This window comes from Haemorhous mexicanus, chromosome 2 (assembly GCF_027477595.1).
Source record: "Haemorhous mexicanus isolate bHaeMex1 chromosome 2, bHaeMex1.pri, whole genome shotgun sequence".
In the NCBI taxonomy this organism is placed as follows: domain Eukaryota; kingdom Metazoa; phylum Chordata; class Aves; order Passeriformes; family Fringillidae; genus Haemorhous; species Haemorhous mexicanus.
This window is the reverse complement of record NC_082342.1, coordinates 4,495,644-4,514,053: the sequence shown is the minus strand read 5'-3', so window position 1 is coordinate 4,514,053 and position 18,410 is coordinate 4,495,644. Positions and strand designations below refer to the sequence as shown.

The 18,410-nt window shown below is 48.2% G+C and overlaps 2 protein-coding genes and 2 non-coding genes across 8 annotated transcripts in view; 3 read left to right on the top strand and 1 right to left on the bottom strand.

Moving 5' to 3' along the window:
* Positions 1–3,398, top strand: part of RCSD1 (RCSD domain containing 1) — a 30,242-nt gene extending 26,844 nt beyond the window's left edge. For 2 of the 3 annotated variants that reach the window (XM_059872006.1, XM_059872022.1), the window contains one exon: positions 275–3,398. In XM_059872006.1, coding sequence (XP_059727989.1) covers positions 275–985 — 711 coding nt within the window. In that variant the 3' untranslated portion in view covers positions 986–3,398. The remainder of the gene's footprint in view (positions 1–274) is intronic. The other variant, XM_059872013.1, reaches the window with a different exon arrangement.
* A 982-nt stretch (positions 3,399–4,380) lies between these two features.
* On the top strand, positions 4,381–4,452 carry TRNAP-CGG (transfer RNA proline (anticodon CGG)). The gene has a single exon. It is a non-coding gene; the product is annotated as a tRNA-Pro (tRNA).
* Positions 4,453–4,822: 370 nt separating this feature from the next.
* On the bottom strand, positions 4,823–4,894 carry TRNAP-AGG (transfer RNA proline (anticodon AGG)). Its single transcript has one exon. It is a non-coding gene; the product is annotated as a tRNA-Pro (tRNA).
* A 4,272-nt stretch (positions 4,895–9,166) lies between these two features.
* Positions 9,167–18,410, top strand: part of MPZL1 (myelin protein zero like 1) — a 37,578-nt gene continuing 28,334 nt past the window's right edge. For all 3 annotated transcript variants that reach the window (XM_059871976.1, XM_059871957.1, XM_059871967.1), the window contains exon 1: positions 9,167–9,293. In XM_059871976.1, the coding sequence (XP_059727959.1) occupies positions 9,182–9,293 (112 nt within the window). In that variant the 5' untranslated portion in view covers positions 9,167–9,181. The remainder of the gene's footprint in view (positions 9,294–18,410) is intronic.

Sequence of the window (18,410 nt, the reverse complement as noted above, 5' to 3'; positions counted from 1 at the left end):
TGCCACACTCCAGCAAATGTCTGAGGTGGCTGAGGCTCAGTTTGGGGAGCCACACAGAGTTTCTCAGTTTCACAGGTGTCACCAGAGCGCTAAGCACTTAAGTGAGGAACTATAACCTGCATTCACCATCACCAGCTGGAATACAGACTCCTTCCTCAACCTGCCAAGAGCAGAAAAAGCTGGTACCTCCAGTGGCATTTTCCTCTGTTGTGCTTTCCTGCTTTCCATTAACACTCTCTTGACTGCTTCCATGTCTGCTTTTCCTGCCTCTCAGGTGCGGACACGAGGATCGATAAAGCGCCGGCCTCCCTCCCGGAGGTTCCGAAGATCTCTGTCCGAGTACGGAGACGGGGAAGATCTAGGGGTCAACTTGTCCTCTCCAGAAAATGGTGCCAGGGAAGATGAGGTCTTTGGGCCCAATGGCAAGACAGAAGAGGTGGAAACAGGGAGCAAAGAGCAAAAGAAATGGGCAGGGTCTGATGAGAAGCCAGCATCAAGGACGGGATCCAGCAGATCAGAGGATGAAGAAAAAGGGAGCAAAGAGCAGAAGAAACAGGCAGAGTCTGATGAGAAGCCCCCATCAAGGAGAGGATCCAGTAGATCAGAAGATGGGGAAAAAGGAGAAAAACAGGCAGAGGAAATTGCTCCTTGCAAGAATAACACAGGGAATACAAAGGAGGAGGAAGTGTGTCATGATGGCCCAGGAGAGGAGAACTCTCCTCAGCCTCCCTCTGGAAACAATGAGATGTGTGACAGTCCCCAGGGAAAAGAGCAGCAAAGCACTGCCTGTGAACAAGGAAAGGGAGACAAGGAGAAGGAGGAAACTGAAGCTGAAACAAAGGAGAGCAGTGAGAGCACAGACACACAGAGAACATCAGACACTGAAGAAACAGCGCTGGCACCTGAACCACTGCAGGATGCAGTGGGATTAGGGACTGCCAGTGAGCCTTCAGTGTCTGTCACACAGGACCAGGGCACAGCATAGCTGTGACACACAGGTAAGATGGGACAGTGTGATGATGGCTTCTGAGGCACCTGAGGGCTTTGCTGTTAGCAGAAATGGCAACTGTGACAGAACACAACATCAATTTTGCTGCTCCCCATATGTCAGAAGCCTCAGATCTCAGGCTTGCAGAGACTGTGAAGCAGGGTATTCAAAACAACCAGCCTTCCTGGGTGGTGTTACAGAGAGGATGGAAAGGAAGCAAAGCTGATTGTAGATTCAATATATTGGAGAGGCTCTGCTCACCAGGCACCATCCTGCATTGCTGTTTTGAAAGCAATCTCAAAGTACTTGCAGTACATTTCCCCAGCAGTAACCATCTATACACTATATCAATATGACTCCTTACATATAAATATTTATATGTGTGCACACGTATGTATACATGTGTACATATATATATATATATTCTCTATGTGTTTAGCTTGTTAGCTTTGCCAGCAAACCCAGGGCACACCAGTTTCACGATCAGCTCTGAAAGCATGCAAGCATGGGCCTTTGCCACTGAAATAAAGGATTTCCACTGTCTGAAGCAGGCCTTGTTCCATGCACCTTCTTGTGTGTTCTGTAACCACTGATGACCTAGCCACAGATGCCTGAGGATGTGTCTTTTCCCACCTCAACCACCTCCTCTTCAAATGCTTCCTTCTTTTGGTAAGGAGCAGCTGAAGGAAAGATTCCCATGGTCAGGCTGCATCTCACCTTTGCCTCCTAGCACCAAAACCACCAAAGAACCCCCAGGACTTCCCAGCACTGTCTTTGCTTAGATCCATGATTATTTTTCATTATTTCCTTATTTTCCCCTCTCAAAAGGACACACCCAATCAGGGCAGAAGAGACTTAACATGGGGATAAGAGCCACCTAACCCAATCGAGATGGAAGCTACTGGAAAACCTTCAGTGGCAGGAGAGGAGCAGAATGCAGAAATCCCCTGAGGTCCAGACTCATCACAGAGCTGAGTAGCCACTTGCTGGCTCTCTGCTTTGCACCATCATGTTTTGGGACAGCTGGAACAGTTTACAATCTCTTCAGGGTTCAAAACTCAGGTGTTGGCTGGCAATTCTTGGTGATATTTGGAGACTGAGAGATCTGATACCCACTGTCCTGGAGACAACAGCCATCACCACTCACAGTCCTTCTGCTTCTTCATCCTGCTCCAAAATGTCTTTTTCTTCTCCCCTGCATTGGTCTTAGATGAAGTTCATCAGTTACATACATACATGTATGGTGCCTTTTTGGTAGCTTCTTTTGAAGGACTTTGGGTTTTAAAACTTCAGAAAATAATGTTTTAACAGTAGGAAACAGTTGTTTTCTCCATATATTCTGTATGGCAGACAATGTGAACCCTGAACACGGGGAAAACTCCTAGAGCATTGATCATAAAGATATATTAATATTAATGATAAAAATATAAAAATAAAATCCCTTTGAAGTGGGGCTAATCTGTGAAACAGCCACCTGTGGTAGGCTGATAGGTTCTGTGTGCTTCAGCTTTGGGGTGCTTTTAGTGTGGTGGAAAATGACAACAATGTAGATTGTATGCAAAGAAAAGATGTGCTGAGTAGGTCAATAGGGCAGGTTCTCTTATCTGGCTCTGGGCTCCAGTCCAGATTTAGAAGGGCTGCTTGTCCATCAATCTTTCTCACCTCCAAACCCTACCCAGTCTCTTTTGAAACTTCTGGTGTGTGGCCACCAAGAGCCACTCATTATAGAAAGCATCCCAGCTTCCTGGAAACAGCCAATTAATTTTGTGCAGGTCAAAGAAGAAGTCTTAGCTGGCTGAATTTCCAGTGGCATTGCCTGGCTGAATTGGTGAAGCTCAGGCAGCCAGTCCCTCCAAAGTACTTATGCCCTGTACTAGATTTGCATTCACTCTTGGGCTACTGAAAGTTACAGGCTAGCAGTCACTACAGTTTAAATCTGGAGGATATTTGGGGGAAGGTGATGTCAGACCCTTGCTTGACTAGTTTTCTTGACAATAGTGCCTGAAGCTGTGTTGGCCACACAGAACAAAATGTCCATACTGTGACGTGGACTAAGGTCACACTTACTGAGAGCCAGCAGCACTTGCCTTCCTGAATTATCATGGGCTTATTGGCAGACACGACCTCCACACCCTTTTGAGCCATGCTGTGGAGCACTGTTGCCTTTGAATCCATTTTAATCTGCTTGCTCTAGCTTGTATTCCAGGGCAGGCTGCAATAGCTGGCTGCCCCCTGTTTCTTCTCTCAGCACAGTGTCCCATCCGGATGTGAGTGGTTGTGCCTTACTGTACATACAGATATATGTGTGCCTGTGTAGAGAATGTGTATGTGTGTCCCGAGCATGGGAATGGAAATCCGAGGGAGAAGCAGAATAAATAAATGGTGGAATAAAACCAAAGCAAAACAAAAATCTCTGTCTTTTGTTTCCTCCTGGAGAAATTAAGTCTGAGGAAGAATGGGCAGAACTGGTAACAGCAGGCAAAAAAAAAAAAAAAAAAAAAAAAAAAGAAAAAAAAAAAGTGAGAATTCCACTGGCATTAGGACTTCAAAATTTAAATTTAATATGAGAGAGCAACTACTGAAGAACAGGGAGGAGTAGGACTTTTTGACAAACGTCTGGGATGCAGAGGCGTGGAAACATGAGGATATCAGGAAGCATTAGCAGGACAGAGCACATCAGGGACAAGCGGGATTCAAACCAGGAGGGTGCTGTGGGCTCAAAACCCCAAGGCGATGCCTGTGGCTCCCGTGGGCGCTTGTCCTGCCCGTGGATCAGCCCGGGACCGTCCGAGCGCACCCGGGACACGCGGGGACCCGGTGCGACCCCTCCGCACCGCCAGGGGGCGCAGGGCACGGCGCGGCCCGGGACGAACCAAACCCGCTGAGGGGGAATGGGGGGCGTTGGGTTGTCCCATTCGTCCGCCTCCCCGTCCCCTGGGAACGAGCTCGCCCGGCTTCCAGCGCCACCGCGCGCGTGGAGCGGGAGTGGAAATGGGAGTGGGAATGAGAACGGGAAGGCTGGGTTGTTCCTGCGCCCTTCGGATGAGAGCGGGAGCGGGGTCCGCGCGGGGGAAAGCAGCGGAGCGCCGCGCGGGCCACTGCCCCCCCCCCCCCCCGCGGGCACGCGGAGCCGTCGCTAACGAGCGGAACCGTAGGGTCGGGGGAAGGACGATGCCAGGGATTACCCTGGGAAAGGTGACAGAGGGGGCGAGCAGGAAGAAATGGCCGAAACCCCCGCAGTTCGGGAGAACAGCGGTGTGTTCCGGAGCGCTGGGCAAAGCCGGTGGCGGTGGTCGGCAAGGACCGACCCGCAAAAACACTAATACAGGTAGTCTGGGCGTGAGGAGGCGGGACGATAGTAAAGTGCTGAGCTGGGAAAGCACTAGCAGAGCGGCTCGTTGGTCTAGGGGTATGATTCTCGCTTCGGGTGCGAGAGGTCCCGGGTTCAAATCCCGGACGAGCCCGCCGGGGAGGGGATGCTCAAGTCTCCTTCCTATATTTTGCTGCCGCGGGGCCCTCCTGCGCTTTTGCGCCTCTGGGCCGCCACGAGCGGGACCGGGGGCGCGGGGACGGCGCTCGAGCCGGTACCGTGTGCCGAGGCTCAGCCGCTTGGAGGGGCGAGGAGAAAGGCGGGGTTCTGCCTAGGAAAAATGGGAGTAGCGACGCCCGGTGCTAGACGAAGAGGAGCGGCAGGTCCTTGGTGAGTTCTTCAAGCTTTTTCTTGCACTAAAAAGGAGCGAGTGGGTCTCGTTGTCAGTCCTCTCCGCGCCCCTTCCCTGTGCGCAGGAGCCGCCGCTGCTGCGGAGAAGGAGGGGGGAAAAAAAAAAAAAAAATGGGCTCGTCCGGGATTTGAACCCGGGACCTCTCGCACCCTAAGCGAGAATCATACCCCTAGACCAACGAGCCGCCGTGAAAGCGCAATCCTCTCCCTTGTACAGGAATGCTGCAAGGGCGCCGTGAGCTCCTGCTCGGGACTGCTCTGGCCTGTCCCAATTCCCGCGCTGCTCCCGGTTCCTGAGGGGGCACAGGCGCTTCCCTGTGGCTGCCGGCGCTCCCCAGGCTCCTGACGGGCCCCGCGGCAGGCCTGTCTCCCTGTGGGTGTGAAAGCTGCTCGTGCACGGCGAGCCATCGACCGCAGCACCAGGCCACAAACCCCAGTGCGGTGAGGGGAAATTCGTGGTTCACTTCCATAATTTCACACTGTACCACAGCCGAGTAGAGGTAACGTTACTTTCTAAGTTACAGATGATGATCTTATGGAGACCTGCTTAAACAGAGAGTCTTGGAACGCTGATGTTGGTCAGGGTGGAGGTCGCTGTTACCTTGGCTTTTGCCTCTGTACAGTAAGAGCCTCTAAACTCATTTTGCCTGTAGTCCAATATATTCCAAGAAGCTGGGGGAAAGGTAGGAGGGAGAGACAGGGAGACAAATTGCTTCTGTTTTATGTGCTTTCTTATGTATCAAGGTTATCAGGAAAGGTTATCATGACTGAAATTGTTCCTTAGCGTCCATTCAGCGCTGGAATAGCTCATCATTCCCATCCTTTTTTGTCCTAAGTTCTCCTGAGAACACTTATCCTTGCTTACTGGGTGATCCAAGACATTCTGCTGAATCGAACAATGAAAAAGCCAAGTTGTTGAAGACAAGACTGAGTGGGGATCTTGTCAATATGTACAGATACCTCAAGGGTGGGTGGCAAGAGGATGGTGCCAGGCTCTTTTCTGTGGTGCCCAGTGCCAGGATGAGGAGCAGTGGCCAAAAACTAAACCACAAAAAGTTCCACTCAGCATGAGGCAGAACTTCTTTGTGCTAATGGGCCAGAGGTCTGGAACAGCTGCCCAGGGAGATCATGGATTCTCCCTCTCTGGAGACATTTAAACCCCACTTGGATATTTCCTTGTGTAATCTGCTCAAGGTGACCCTGCCTTGGCAGAGGGCTTGGACTGAGTGATCTCCAGTGGTCCCTTCCAGCCTCAACAACACTGACTCTGTGAAAAATAGTTCCCAAACTCTTCAAAGTCTGTATGCAATTACTGTGCTGCTGCCAGCTCTTGAGTTTTGGAAAAAAACCCTGCGTTTCTATTTAACCAAAGTAAACATGAATGTGGCATTATCTGCTAGTCACAGTTTCTCTCAACTTGCAGAAGAAAAAATATTGCTGTAGGGAACACACAATGCTTTCTTGTGCAAATAGAGCCTGTTTTTTCCCCTTTTCTCTCATGTTCTTCTATTACTAATTCAAAATGAGTGTGTTGGGTAGGATATTTTTTGCAGGAGTGCATATCTTTGCACACTAAACAGTGTACACTGTACAATTCCTCTAGGATGGACAGAGATGCAGGCTAAAGAGAAAACAATCAAAGCCGTTAAAAATGTAAAATCAGTCTAAATATATTTTTTTCTCTTCCTAGAAGTTATTACCCCCTTTTTTAACACAAAAATCCTGCAAGCTACTAGAAACCTCTCCAAAATAAAGAATAATAAGGATAACAAAGGTCTGAGTTTCTAACATGCACAGCAAGAAGGAAGAAGATGCAATAAATGTTCCTTGGTACAAATTAAGCTGTCCCAGCACCCTGTTTCCTCTCTGAAAGTAGCAGAAGAGAATAATTTGATCATATCTATCTGGATAAAGAATTTTCTGCTGCATGTAGACCAGATATTGTCCCAGGTGTTCTCTGTACTGAACACCTGTGTTACTGCACAACAAACAGGGAAGTCAGGGCAATGTCAGAACCTGTGGCAATGTGATCTCAGCTCTGTCAGGGAAGGGACAGTGTAGATAAGGGCTGTGTGTGGCCAAATCAGGTTTAGTATACACAAAGAGAGCATATGAACTCTGTGAAGGACAGTCAACTTGAGAATAAGAAAAATTCAAATTTAAAAAAAAAATTGTTTAGGTTTACTGTCTTGCAAAATTACCCAGAAGGGTGAAGCTTGGCCTCTTCAGAGGATTGAACAGTTTTAAACTGTGCAGTACTGAAGGACCTGGAGGTGAACAGCGATCTCTGAGTACTGAGGTGCTTCCATGCTGGTAAGAGCGCTTCCAGCCCCCCAGGAGAGCAGTAAGGTTGGGTGGAGCTTCCATGGAAAGGAAGAGCTCAGAGGAAGTATAGAGGAAAAAGGGCTTGCAATGAAAGTCTTATCACTGCCCATCAATTTCCGCTCTATTTGGAAAGCCGGGGTATTGATGAATTGGCTAAAGACACACCCACCAGGGAAGTCAAATAAGGTGCCAACCAAACAAGGTGATATTTCCCTGTAAGATAAAGAGTTGCCTGTGCTGTTGATACTTATTCCCAAGAGGTGCCCTGGATTTCTGCTAGGCTGGGTTTCTAGAAAACACGTACAACAGTTAGATGAGGAATGTGCTCCAGAGCTTCCCCTTAGGGTATAAATAATGGATGCACAAGCTGTTACATTCTAAATCCCACGAGAATTTTAAGGTGGTGTCTGGCATCACAGCTGGAAAGAAAATAATCTGCCTGTGTTTTTGCAGGCTTGCTTTGTCACAGCCCTCCTCAGCATGGCACACGGTGGCCTTTTCTGTGGCCTCTTTCACCTGCAGATGTGATGAGGTGTCCAGAGAGTGGCAGGGGAACTGATGGCACAGGGATCTGGACAAGGACCAGCATCCATGGAGCACTGGGCATGAGCAGAGCACCCCCCAGGCTTCTGGAGGCTCAGGGATGCAGTGAGCAATAGCCCTGAGAAATGACTCAGCTTGTGCAACTTCTTTAAAATGCATGGTTGAGAAAACACGGCACAACAAAGAGGTTCTCAGAAGCAAAGAGGAAGAGGGAAGGATGAAAGCTTGGTCTCGGGGTGGGGGGGCGTGTAGCAGCTGGGAGTACAGTCAGCAAGCAGAGGGAAATTCCTGGCAGGTATTTTCAGGCGAAAGGCAAAGGTGGTTGTGCGATTGGTGCAGCAGAAGAGCTTCTGAAGGAGCTTGTGCTTACAGGCAGTGCACGCCGAAACAGGCTCTCTGAGCTAGCAGGGAACAGCAGGCAGGATGTCTGGGGAGGCAGGAGGAGCCACCACTCACTGCCTGTGCTCGGAGCTTGCAGCAGCTCTCCCGCTTCCCTTGGGACAGACCGGCACCGCAACGTGCACCCGGGGGAACTCGAGGCTGGCTGGGGTTGGGGGCACTCCATGAGCACCGGGATCTGCTCCTGCTGCCACTTCCCTGCTGGAAACTGGGCCGAGTGGTGCACGGCAGGAGGCTGCCATAGCTGGGAGTGATGGGACACCACACCACAGTGATGAAACCGCTGCGGTCCTTACGGGCCACAGTCACCGCACAGCTCCCGGGTGTTCTTGGCTACGGGAAGCACAGCTCCACTGGAGCGACTGTCAGTTTTGTGTCTCTCAGTGGTTGTCCAGACAGGTTCAGTGCCAGCTGGAATGGTTGGTACCGTGCCTCCAAAGGCACTTGGATAAGCTTCCCGCACTGCAGGGTAACTGTTGGACAGCACCAGAGCTCGAGGCAGCCCCGTGAGGAGTGGCTGAGGGAGCGGGGGGTGTTCAGCCTGGAGAAAAGGAGGCTCAGGGATGACCTCGTTACCCTCTACAACCATCTGAAAGGAGCCAGGTGGGGTTTGGCCTCTTCTCCCAGGGAGCCAGCCACAGGACAAGGAGGGCATGGCCTCAAGCTGCACCAGGGGAGGTTCAGGTTGGACATTTGGAGGAATTCCTTCACAGAAAGGTTGATGAGACATTGGAATGGGCCACTCAGGGAGGTGCTGGAGAGGTGCTTAAGGAAAGGCGGGACGTGGCAGTCGGTGCGTGGTCAAGTTGACATGGTGGCGTTGGGTCATAGGTTGTGCTCGATGCTCTCACAGGTCTTTTCCAGCCTCACTGACTCGGCGATTCTGTGATTCAGCGTTTCTGTGCCCCCCGGGATGCACCGGCCGGAGCGGCCCCGCAGCGCCCGCGCCCTCCGCAGCACCGGCCGCTGGCCGCGAGGGGGCGCCAGCGACGCGCCCGGCTGAGGGGCGGGACAGCGCGTTCCCTGCGTCCATAGGTCAACTGGACTTAACTGATGGCTCTCTTGTCCAATCCTCGTGAAGCAGCGGGGCAGGGCGCGGGCGGGGCGAGCGGGGCGCCGGGGGTGTGTGTGAATGACAGCAGCAGCAGCCAATAGACGGGTGGGGCAGGGGGCGGGGGGCGTGCCCGCGGGGCCGGGGGCGGACAATGAGGGCGCCGCGGGGAGGTGGCGGCGGTTGGAAGATGGCGGCGGGCGGAGGCAGCGCGGGGCGGCCCTGCGCGGCGTGGCTGCTGATCGCCGCCGCCGCCCTCACCGCCGGTGAGTCAGGGACCGAGGGAGGGCCGGCCGCCGGTTCGCCCTTCAACGCCGCTCCCGGGGCTGAGGGCGGTTCCGCGGGCAGGGCACGGCTCGGCTCTGCCGCTCGCTGCCCCCCCGGTTCGGAGCCGGGTCGGTGGCGGCCGAGGATCCCCGCCCTCCCCGGGGGAAGGGTCGGTGTGCCGGGGACAAAGCCCCCGGGAGCCGGCGTGGGCAGGGCAGGGGTGCCGCGGTGCCAGGGCAGTGATGCGCGGCGGCCCCGTGTCAGCGCTGGTTCCACAGAATCCATTAGCTTGGGAAAGATCCCCGAGATCATCGAGCCCAGCCGGGGACCGAGCACCGCCGTGGGTTCTTCGCTCCAGGGACGCGGGTGGCATTTGCTGGGAGAGCCACGGGGTGACCGAGGAATGGGGACGCTGGGGTTGTGGTGAATGACTTGGTTGGGTCAGTGGTGAAGTATTTGGGTGGAGGGGAATTGTGTCAGTCGAGTGATGCACTTATGACTCGTATAGGAGGAGAGTAAGTGCAGAATCGCTGAACGGGTCGGGTTGGAAGAGACCAGAGTGGGGTCATCTGGTCCAACCTCCCTGCTCGGGCAGGGTCATCTCAGAGCACATGGCACAGGATTGCGTCCAGATGGTTCTGGAATATTTTCAGTGAGGAGTACAAGGCTATGGAGTGGTAGGAATAGCAAGAGTGATGCTTCACTCCGCTGTGGCTTGTGTTCTCAGAGGGTTCCATGCATCACTTGGACTCGGCAAATTACATGCATTTCCCAAGCCAGCTCACTGTATGTAGATGCTGGGCATGGACAGTGAGGAAATATCCAGTATTATATGTCCCAAATATCTGAATATTTTGGGTTGGCAGTACTTGCTTAGTGGGTAAAACTTTGTAAAGTACCTTAGTAGGAGACATGAAGAAGCCTGATGCCTCCTCAGTTCTTGTGTCCGGAAAACTGTGTAAAATCATAAGTCTGTCTGGGAAGAGGTTTATTAAGTTTCCTTACCACTGTGCTGAGTGGTAAGGAACTTAAAATTTATTTCATAGAATTTTAGAATGGTTTGGGTTGGAACAAATCTTAATCTTGTTCCAATCCCACTGCCATGGGCAGGGACATTGTCCACTATCCCAGGTTGCCCAGAGCCCCATCCAGCCTGACCTTGAGCACTTCCAGGGATGGAGCATCCACAAGTTCCCTGGTCAACCTGTTCCAGTGCTTCCCTACCTTCACAGCAAAGAACTTCCTCCTAATATCTAATTCCTATTATTATTCCTCTTCCTAAATCTATTCCTGAAGGGCATTGTTTGCATTTGTTTAAGATGAGTGCATTTTGCAATAGAGAAGTAGAGATTGCTAAGGCTTCCTGTGTATCTTCAGAGACAGACTTAGTATTTAGGATTAAGTAGGTAGTTGTGAAATATGCATATATTACAGTAAAACTGAGACCTTTGAAAATACATACGGAGGCAAGAGAAGAAGGAAGCATATTTTCTCCTGACCACAACAAAAGGTACAGCTATAGTAATGCTATGGGTAGGTGGGAGTAGTAGGTCATTGTAGAAGGTCTGAATTTATTCCTGTGTTGGCTTCTTCTCTCCTTGCACATCCTTACTCCTCTTGTCTGCTGTGAAAAGCAAGGTTTACATCTTTACATGGGAGTAAGTGATCAGAGTGCAGGCTCTTCACCTCTTTTGCATACCCAAAAGAATTTGGTGATGGGAAGGAAAAGATGACCTTTTCCTGAGTTTGGAGTGCTAAGGAGTCCTGGATAATCAGTGCTGTGCATTTCTTCTTGCCTGTGTCATTCATGCTCCTGATGTTTTTTCAAGGGCCCTCTTCCCATTCCCTTTCCTCATGCTGGATTTTCCAGTCATGAGAGGTTCAGAAATCAAAACCTGCCTTTTTTGGCAGGAGCAGGAGCGGTGTTTGCAGCGGGCTGTGCTGCTCCCTCTCTCAGGTGTGGCGTGTGGCTGGGTGATGTGCTGCACACGTGGCTGCCATGCCTCGTGCCTGCTCTTCTTCCTCTTCATATGCTCTGTGGCAGGCCTGCTCCTGTGGCAGATAACCTGCAGTGAGACAGAAACATTGCTTAGGGTGCTCTGCTGTGCAGGCCCCATTAAACAGCACAGCCTGCTCTGCCAAGCCCGGTTGCTTCACAGCTAGACACAGATAACACAGTTCTAGGCTTATTTTCATATGTGCCCCTGCATGTGTGGGTTAGGAGTGCATCTTGCTTCGTTATGCTCGGTCACCTGAAAACCCTGTTGCTTCATTTACTTGTAAGAGTGAAGGATCATTGTCAGATGTGCTGTCTGTGATTCTGGGGACATTTTGTAGCAGAAGTTGTTAATCTAGGTATAATCTCTAATGTGCATGAGTGAGGCTGGAGCAAACAGCCAAGAGTATCAAGAAAATGGAGTATTTTGCAATTGTGCATTTGTAAGCCATGTAATTATGACTTAAAATGGTATCCTGCCTGTGTTTGTCTTGAGGGTGGTGCCTGATTACTCCTGATATTCTCAAAAAAGTCTAGATATTACTGGAAAGAATAATTATGATATTTTTTATTATTCTTTTTGAGACCAACGAAGCTTGATCATTTTTGAAATTAATTTTCTCCTACTACCCCTTTTATACACGCTCATACAAGTGCACGTGGGCACATACACATGGGTCAGTAACAAGCAGAGCATTGAGATGTTAAATAGCTCAAGTGCCTGTTACTGCTTTGAGCTCACCAGCCCATTTCAGTTGCTGCTTGAAATATTTCCTGAAAATAACAGTGTAAGTCAGGGTTGCAATGCTCACTTGGTGCCTGTGCCAGGTTTAGTCAGAATTCCTGTAGTCACCCCCGTCAGAAGCTGTTAGTCCTTTTAAGCTCAGCCCACTGATGCTGCAGGTGGGAAAACTGCCTTGCCTGCTCTGCTCAGTGGATTCTGCAAAGGCAAAAGCTAGATAAACTCTCAGCTCACCTTGCTTGCAGCAGAAACAAAAAGTTCTTGAATATGTTGGAAAGTCTGTACCTTAATGTTTGGGTGATAAAATGAGGTTAAATGGACAGATGCTCTGTGGCCCCAGCTATCAATAGTCTCAGTCTCTGAGAATTACTTGTGTAATTAGTAGGCATAGCTCTGTTGCTTGCTATCTGAATTAAAATTAATTGTATTTAACAGCAATTCCACTGCCTGTCTGTGAACCCATCTTGTCCTGACTAGTGCTGGATGTCCTGTATCCCATACAGAGTTGAGATGGAAGAGCAAAAAAATGAAACCTGGTATTGTCCTGTGCTGTTTGTCTTGAAAGATTTTAGTCTGAGTAGTTTCTAAAGACTTACTGTTTTTCTGGAGAAGTGCCGTAGAGATCATCATCAGGTCATCTATCCAAAGCTTATTATTAGCACCTGTAGTGGGAGTTCTCCAAGTGTGGTGTGGTGTGATGTGGTTTGATCATGTATGGCATATATTGCCCTTTCTACCACCTGCATGTAATTAACAAAATAAACAGACTGCTATGCAAGAAAATACATTTTTGAACTATTGAATGCTAACTCAGGATATCCTAGGAATACATCAGAAAGCTGGAAGCTCTGTGTGTGAAAACATTAACATCCTTATGGCATATATTCTTTTGTATTTTGTTTTGTTTTGTTGTGTGTGGTTTATTTGTCTGTATTATTTTAGTGGTCTGGGTTAGTGGCACCCCACGAGAAGTGATTAGGACAATGGAGAGGATGTGAATATCTTGTGTAAGAGAAGGCTGTGCCAGAAGAGGACAAGAAGTTTTGAACTGGCTTTATTGCCAGCAAAGAGACTTGGGGAACTGTATCTGCAGTGATTCACTGTTATCTCTAACAGCAGTCATGTGAAAAAGCAAGTGTTTACTCAGATTAGGGTTTAACAGTAAGCAGTACCCATAGCACAGAAGATGTGGCAATGCATCCTAAGGCAAGGTTAACATCAGTATTTTTGCAGGTAGAAATAAAGTTTTTCCTCACAATCTTTTATCTTTAAAGGGCTATTCTGTTACTTGTTCTGAATAAGCTTTTTTTTTTTTTTTTAAATTGAAAATGTTTATATCAAATAAATGTGTTGGTACTAATCTGGGACAGAATTAATTTTGCTCTTAGCTTGGATGGTGCTAAGTTTTGGACACCTGGTGAAAAGAGCCTGGATAACAATGTTTTGCATTGGTTACTTGTTTTGCATTGGCTTACACACCCCAAGGCCTTTTTTGTTTGTCACCCTTCCCTGACAGCAGATGGGCTGGGGGTGCGTGAGGAGTTAGGAGGGCACCACAGAAGTCATGGTCAGCAGTAAAAGCTGGGAAAAGGAGGAGGAAGGGGGCTGTTTGGAATTACAGCATTTGTCTTCCAAGTCACTGTTATGCCTGACAGAGCCCTTCTTTCCTGGAGATGGTGAACACCTGCCTGCTGATGGAAGCAGTGGGTGATGGCTTCTGCTTTCCCTGTTACACCGTTTTAACCCTCGAATTTTTTCACTTTTACACTTCCAGTTCTCTCCCTGATCTCACTGGGGGTGCGAGTGAGGGGCTGTGCAGGGCTGAGCTGCCTGCTGGGGTTAGCCCATAGTCCTTGTATATTGTTCCCTTTGGCTGCTGTGCCTTTCAACTCCTGCGTTTTTATGTATCTGTTGAGTTGGCACTTTCCACTCAGTGCTACTGCTAGGTTTTGGCTTAAAGTGCATAAGCAAAACTGGAAGGCTGTGGTTGTTCTTGTGAGCTCTCTTTTCTCCAACCCTGCAGAAAAATATGCTTTGTGGTACATTTACTGATGTTTTACATACTGGTGTTAAGGGGCATGAAGGGAGCTTGCCTGGAAACACTGGTTATATATGCCCTACCTTCAGTGTTTCAAAACAGATTGAGATCCTGATCCTTAAGGGAGGGTTAAATTCTGGGCAGTGTAGCAGTTGTCAGTGGTTGGTGGCACTTTCAGCTCATGAGGTGGGGGTAAACCAGGGCAGGTCACCTCCAGGTGGGTGAAATGGCCATTGCTGGAGGCGTTTACAGTTGGCTGCAAGCCACCTGTTATTTAGTAACTTGTTTTTGTAATGTGTGCAAGTGAAAGGTGGTGAACAGGGCTCCCACTTGGTAATAAATTCCATAAAGCTGTATGTGCAGCAAGAGTTTTGAAATCAAACTGGTTTCTGTGTCTTGAGGCGTTCAGATCAAGCTCTGGCAGGATCTTGATGGAAGGCACTACTCCAATCCAAAGGATGGCTGTAGAAATCACCACATGTGTAAACTGGGGAAGTGATGTAGTGTGCTACAAGGAAGGCCATAAATTCTTCACAAAAGAAGTGTTCCTGAGAAAAACCAGCTGAATAGGCTCCTACTTGGTGCTTCCTAACCCTCCTCAGTTGTAGAAAACAGTATACAGTGGACTGGGCTAGGGTGTTGGTCTGGTTTGGAAGAAAACAATGGTGAAAGGGCTGTTTTGAACACAGATTAGTTCCTGATCAGATTCATCTCATTCTGAGTGTGCATGTGAGCTATTTAAATTGGCACCACCACTGACAAATTCTTGTGGAACAATTCTTTGAAATATTTAGCATGGGCTTTTCCTTTTGGGTTTGTGGTTGTGCTGCTGCAGGTTATAGCTGGTTATGAGTTTGCTCAGCAGTTCAGTTAGCAAGTGCGAGATTGCTGCAAGCTTGCTGCCAGAGCTGGCTGCAGATGTTCAGCAGTCCATGGATTAGTAAGGAATCTGGTCCTCCAAGGGCTTTGGATTGGCTTGAACTGCTGAAGTAAGCCTCTAGTCACACCAGAAGAGATTGGCTGCATCAATACCCTGTCAGCTGAGGAGGGTGATCACTTCAATTATGTAATTTCATTTATCTTCTTGCTCAGTTAAATGGTAGGATTTTATTTAGCAGGTTTTAATTGAGTCTCTGTATACAGGAAGAAAATCCTGTGCTCAACTTTCAGGCTGGTGGAAATACCAATACTGCAAGAGATGGACATGATTCTGGTTTAGGAATGATGACAGGTGGGAGTGAGTGTTCATGGGATGCTGCTAATACCTTGGATGGTTCAAAGTGCAGCTTTTGCAGATGTTTCTTGGCGTGTATAGACTGAGTTGGTTGCAGCTTTGTGAATTGGTTGCTGTAAAAGGGTCAGGAAAAGGGCAGCTTCCTATGTCTGATATGTAGGCTTTGCACTGTGTGTCCTCATGAACATACAGTGTATCCACATCCTTTGTGTATCCACATCCTAAATTCTGCTGCCTAGTTTGTTTTGGAAATTGGTAGTTCCCATGCTGCTAATGATGAATTTTGTCAAAAAGATATGCTGCCTGCCATCAGTAGTTGGCAGCATGACTGGTATTTTTAACATAGTTTCACTTGAGATAGTATTAATAACCAAAAAAAAAGAAAAAAACCTGGAGGGAAGCTTTTGTCCCAGCCAGCAATATGTCAGTCTCTACTGTCCACTCCATGGATTTGGGTTTTGCTGTTGTTAGGTTGTGGTTTTTTAGTCTACAACTTCTGATCCTTAATACTCTCATTTCCTTAGTAGTTGTGACAGTTTTAGTGGATTGCTATAGCAATTTTAGGAAATGCTTGTGATGGTGGGATGCTTTTTTTATTCTCTCTGCCATGTGTTGAGATGTTTACCCAGCTTCTTTCAGATCTTTAGTTAAGTAAGCTTCATTCCCTATTTGTGGGGAAAAATCTGGTGTATTTCAAGGAGATTTTTCTGTCTTTTCTGGCTTTCTGTAATCTGTGTTCCCATTTTCTGGCATCTTTCCTTGTGCCCAGAAAATAATGTGCTATGTTTGTTAGTGACTCTGTTGGTATTGCAAGATTAGAGGTAGAACAGCTGCCATCAGCTGTTCCAGTTACCCTTTGCACTTTGAACAGTTTTACTTAACTTGCCCCCTTTGGGTCCTCCACTCTTTTGGTTTGGATTTGTCAACAAGAACTGTTTGCTTGGATTTGAGCATTTGTAAACTTACTTGGGCAAGGAAGGAAAACCACTTCAGGGCTGTTGAGCAGAAAAATGCAATGTGTGGTTTGGAAAGTACCTGAGCTGCTGGTTAGTGTCCCAGCCTGCAGCATAGGCAGGGAACTGTTGCTTTGTGATCCCCAGGGAAAAGTACTACAAGTAACTAGAAGTTACTTGCCTCAAGACTAAGTATCTGCCCAAACCTGACATATGACTGATGCTGTAATAGGAGCTGTGCAGCTACACTGCTTACTTGTTCGTAGTTCTGAGCACCTTTACAAGCATCTCTGTTTTATGAGATGAGAGAGTTGAGAGAGTGATGTAGCAGTGAAATTATTTCCTCAGGGCTGAACAAGAAATCTGTTGCCTGGCAAGGGAGCTCAAGCATTTTTTGCTGTTTCTCATGCTTCTTCTTAATTTATGGTTAAAGCATGGGCTTTGAGAGTAAATCTCAGCATAGGTTCTTTTTGCTGCTCCTTGGCAGAACAATGAGCAGCTCTGCGTCATATGGATGAGAACACGCCAAAAGCTGACCTGAGGTGTGGGAGGAGAAGGAAGTAACAAAGTTTGGTGACTCTGGAGACTTGTATTTTAAGTCCTGTCAGAGTAGATGCATGGAGGTATGGAGGGCTGAGATACATGGATGTTATTGTCTGCTTTGACAGCTTAGCCACAGCCTGCTCAAGACTTCTCAGTGAAACTGCTTTCCTTTCACTTGGGGTGACAAGATGCTATTTTTTCCCTCATTGTTGAGTCAGGCAGAGCTTTGCTGAATTTGCAAAGAGGCCAGGAGAAAATGAATGTTTCTTCAGCAGATGCTTGTCTCTGCTTGGGGGATGAAGGTTTCCAGCAGCATGGTGACAGGAGTTGGTAGGTGTTCATGGGCTGGGTGTCACAGCTGTGCTTTCTGATTCCTGGAGCTGAAGGGTGCTGCAGGACCGGCTGTGTTACTGGAGACAGGAAGCTCTCTTTCCTCCAGCAGCCTGGGTTACTTGACAAGATTGGCAACCTGGGGAGGTGCTGTGGCAGCAGCTAAAAGCTGTTCTGGTGAATTGGCATTTGAGAGTGAAATGTAATTCTTCTGTCCCCCTTTGAGGCAATGGAATTTGTTGCTTTGAAACTTAGATGTCAAGATTGGTTGGTGTGACTCTGTCTAGTCATGGTTTCTGTAGCTGTTATTGCTTAGTGTCCTGTGTAAATGTAGGTATTGTAGACATAAAGGTTGTGGTGACAGGGGGACAGTCTCCATGAGGAGGGGCTGCACACATGTGGCTTCTTAATATCTGTGTGTTGTTGTCCTTATGAAGTACACCATGGTGGAACTGCTGGAGTGGGTTCTACTTTTCTGTTAAGGCTAAATGATGTGAAGGAACTCTTTGTGTGGAAATTCTATCCAGCATCTGGGTGCTTTGACAGATCTTGTGCAGTTTACCAGGAACAATTTTGGCATGTCTACTGTCTATTAAGGCAGGAAAGCTAAGGTTTTCCACCAGGTGTTTTATCCACAGTGAAGAAATGGTCTGTGGGGACATAAGTGCCCGTGGTTGCAGCTGGGGACTGTAACTTTGTTCTGGCTTTCTGGGATGTTTTGTAGGGGTCTGGCTGTTATTGTTTCATGCTGATTGTACAGGGCAACTGCTTTGTGGGAGAAAGGACTAAATGCCATGTAACCCTAGTTGAGAATGCTGTCAACAGGAGATGTTTCACAAGACACTTGACATTGAGTAAGAGTATTTGTTAATGAAAGCACTGCTTCTCAAGTGTATATTGGTTTTGTGACTTTAGACCCTTAGTTATTAGAAAAAACCACATCCTCCTCTCTGATGAAACTTCTGGGCTGATGCGGAGACCAGAGTGAAGATAATGAAACACTGAATTTTCTGTCATGTTGTCAAGACCTTGCATCCATAAGCGACTTGATTTATAAACTGTATACATGGCTGTACTACTGGGTGCCTTTAAGATAAACAAAGCAAGTTGCTTGTATTAATTAATAAACTGATGCTTCTTCTCGAAGCCATTTCGAGAAGAGGGGTGTAACACTCTTCCTGGAGTAGGATGGGAATGATAGCAGCCATGAGCATCCAGTATTTAGCAGTGTGATGAAAGTTTCCATGTGGGCTGTGTTTGTGCTGGTAGAAATAATGTGC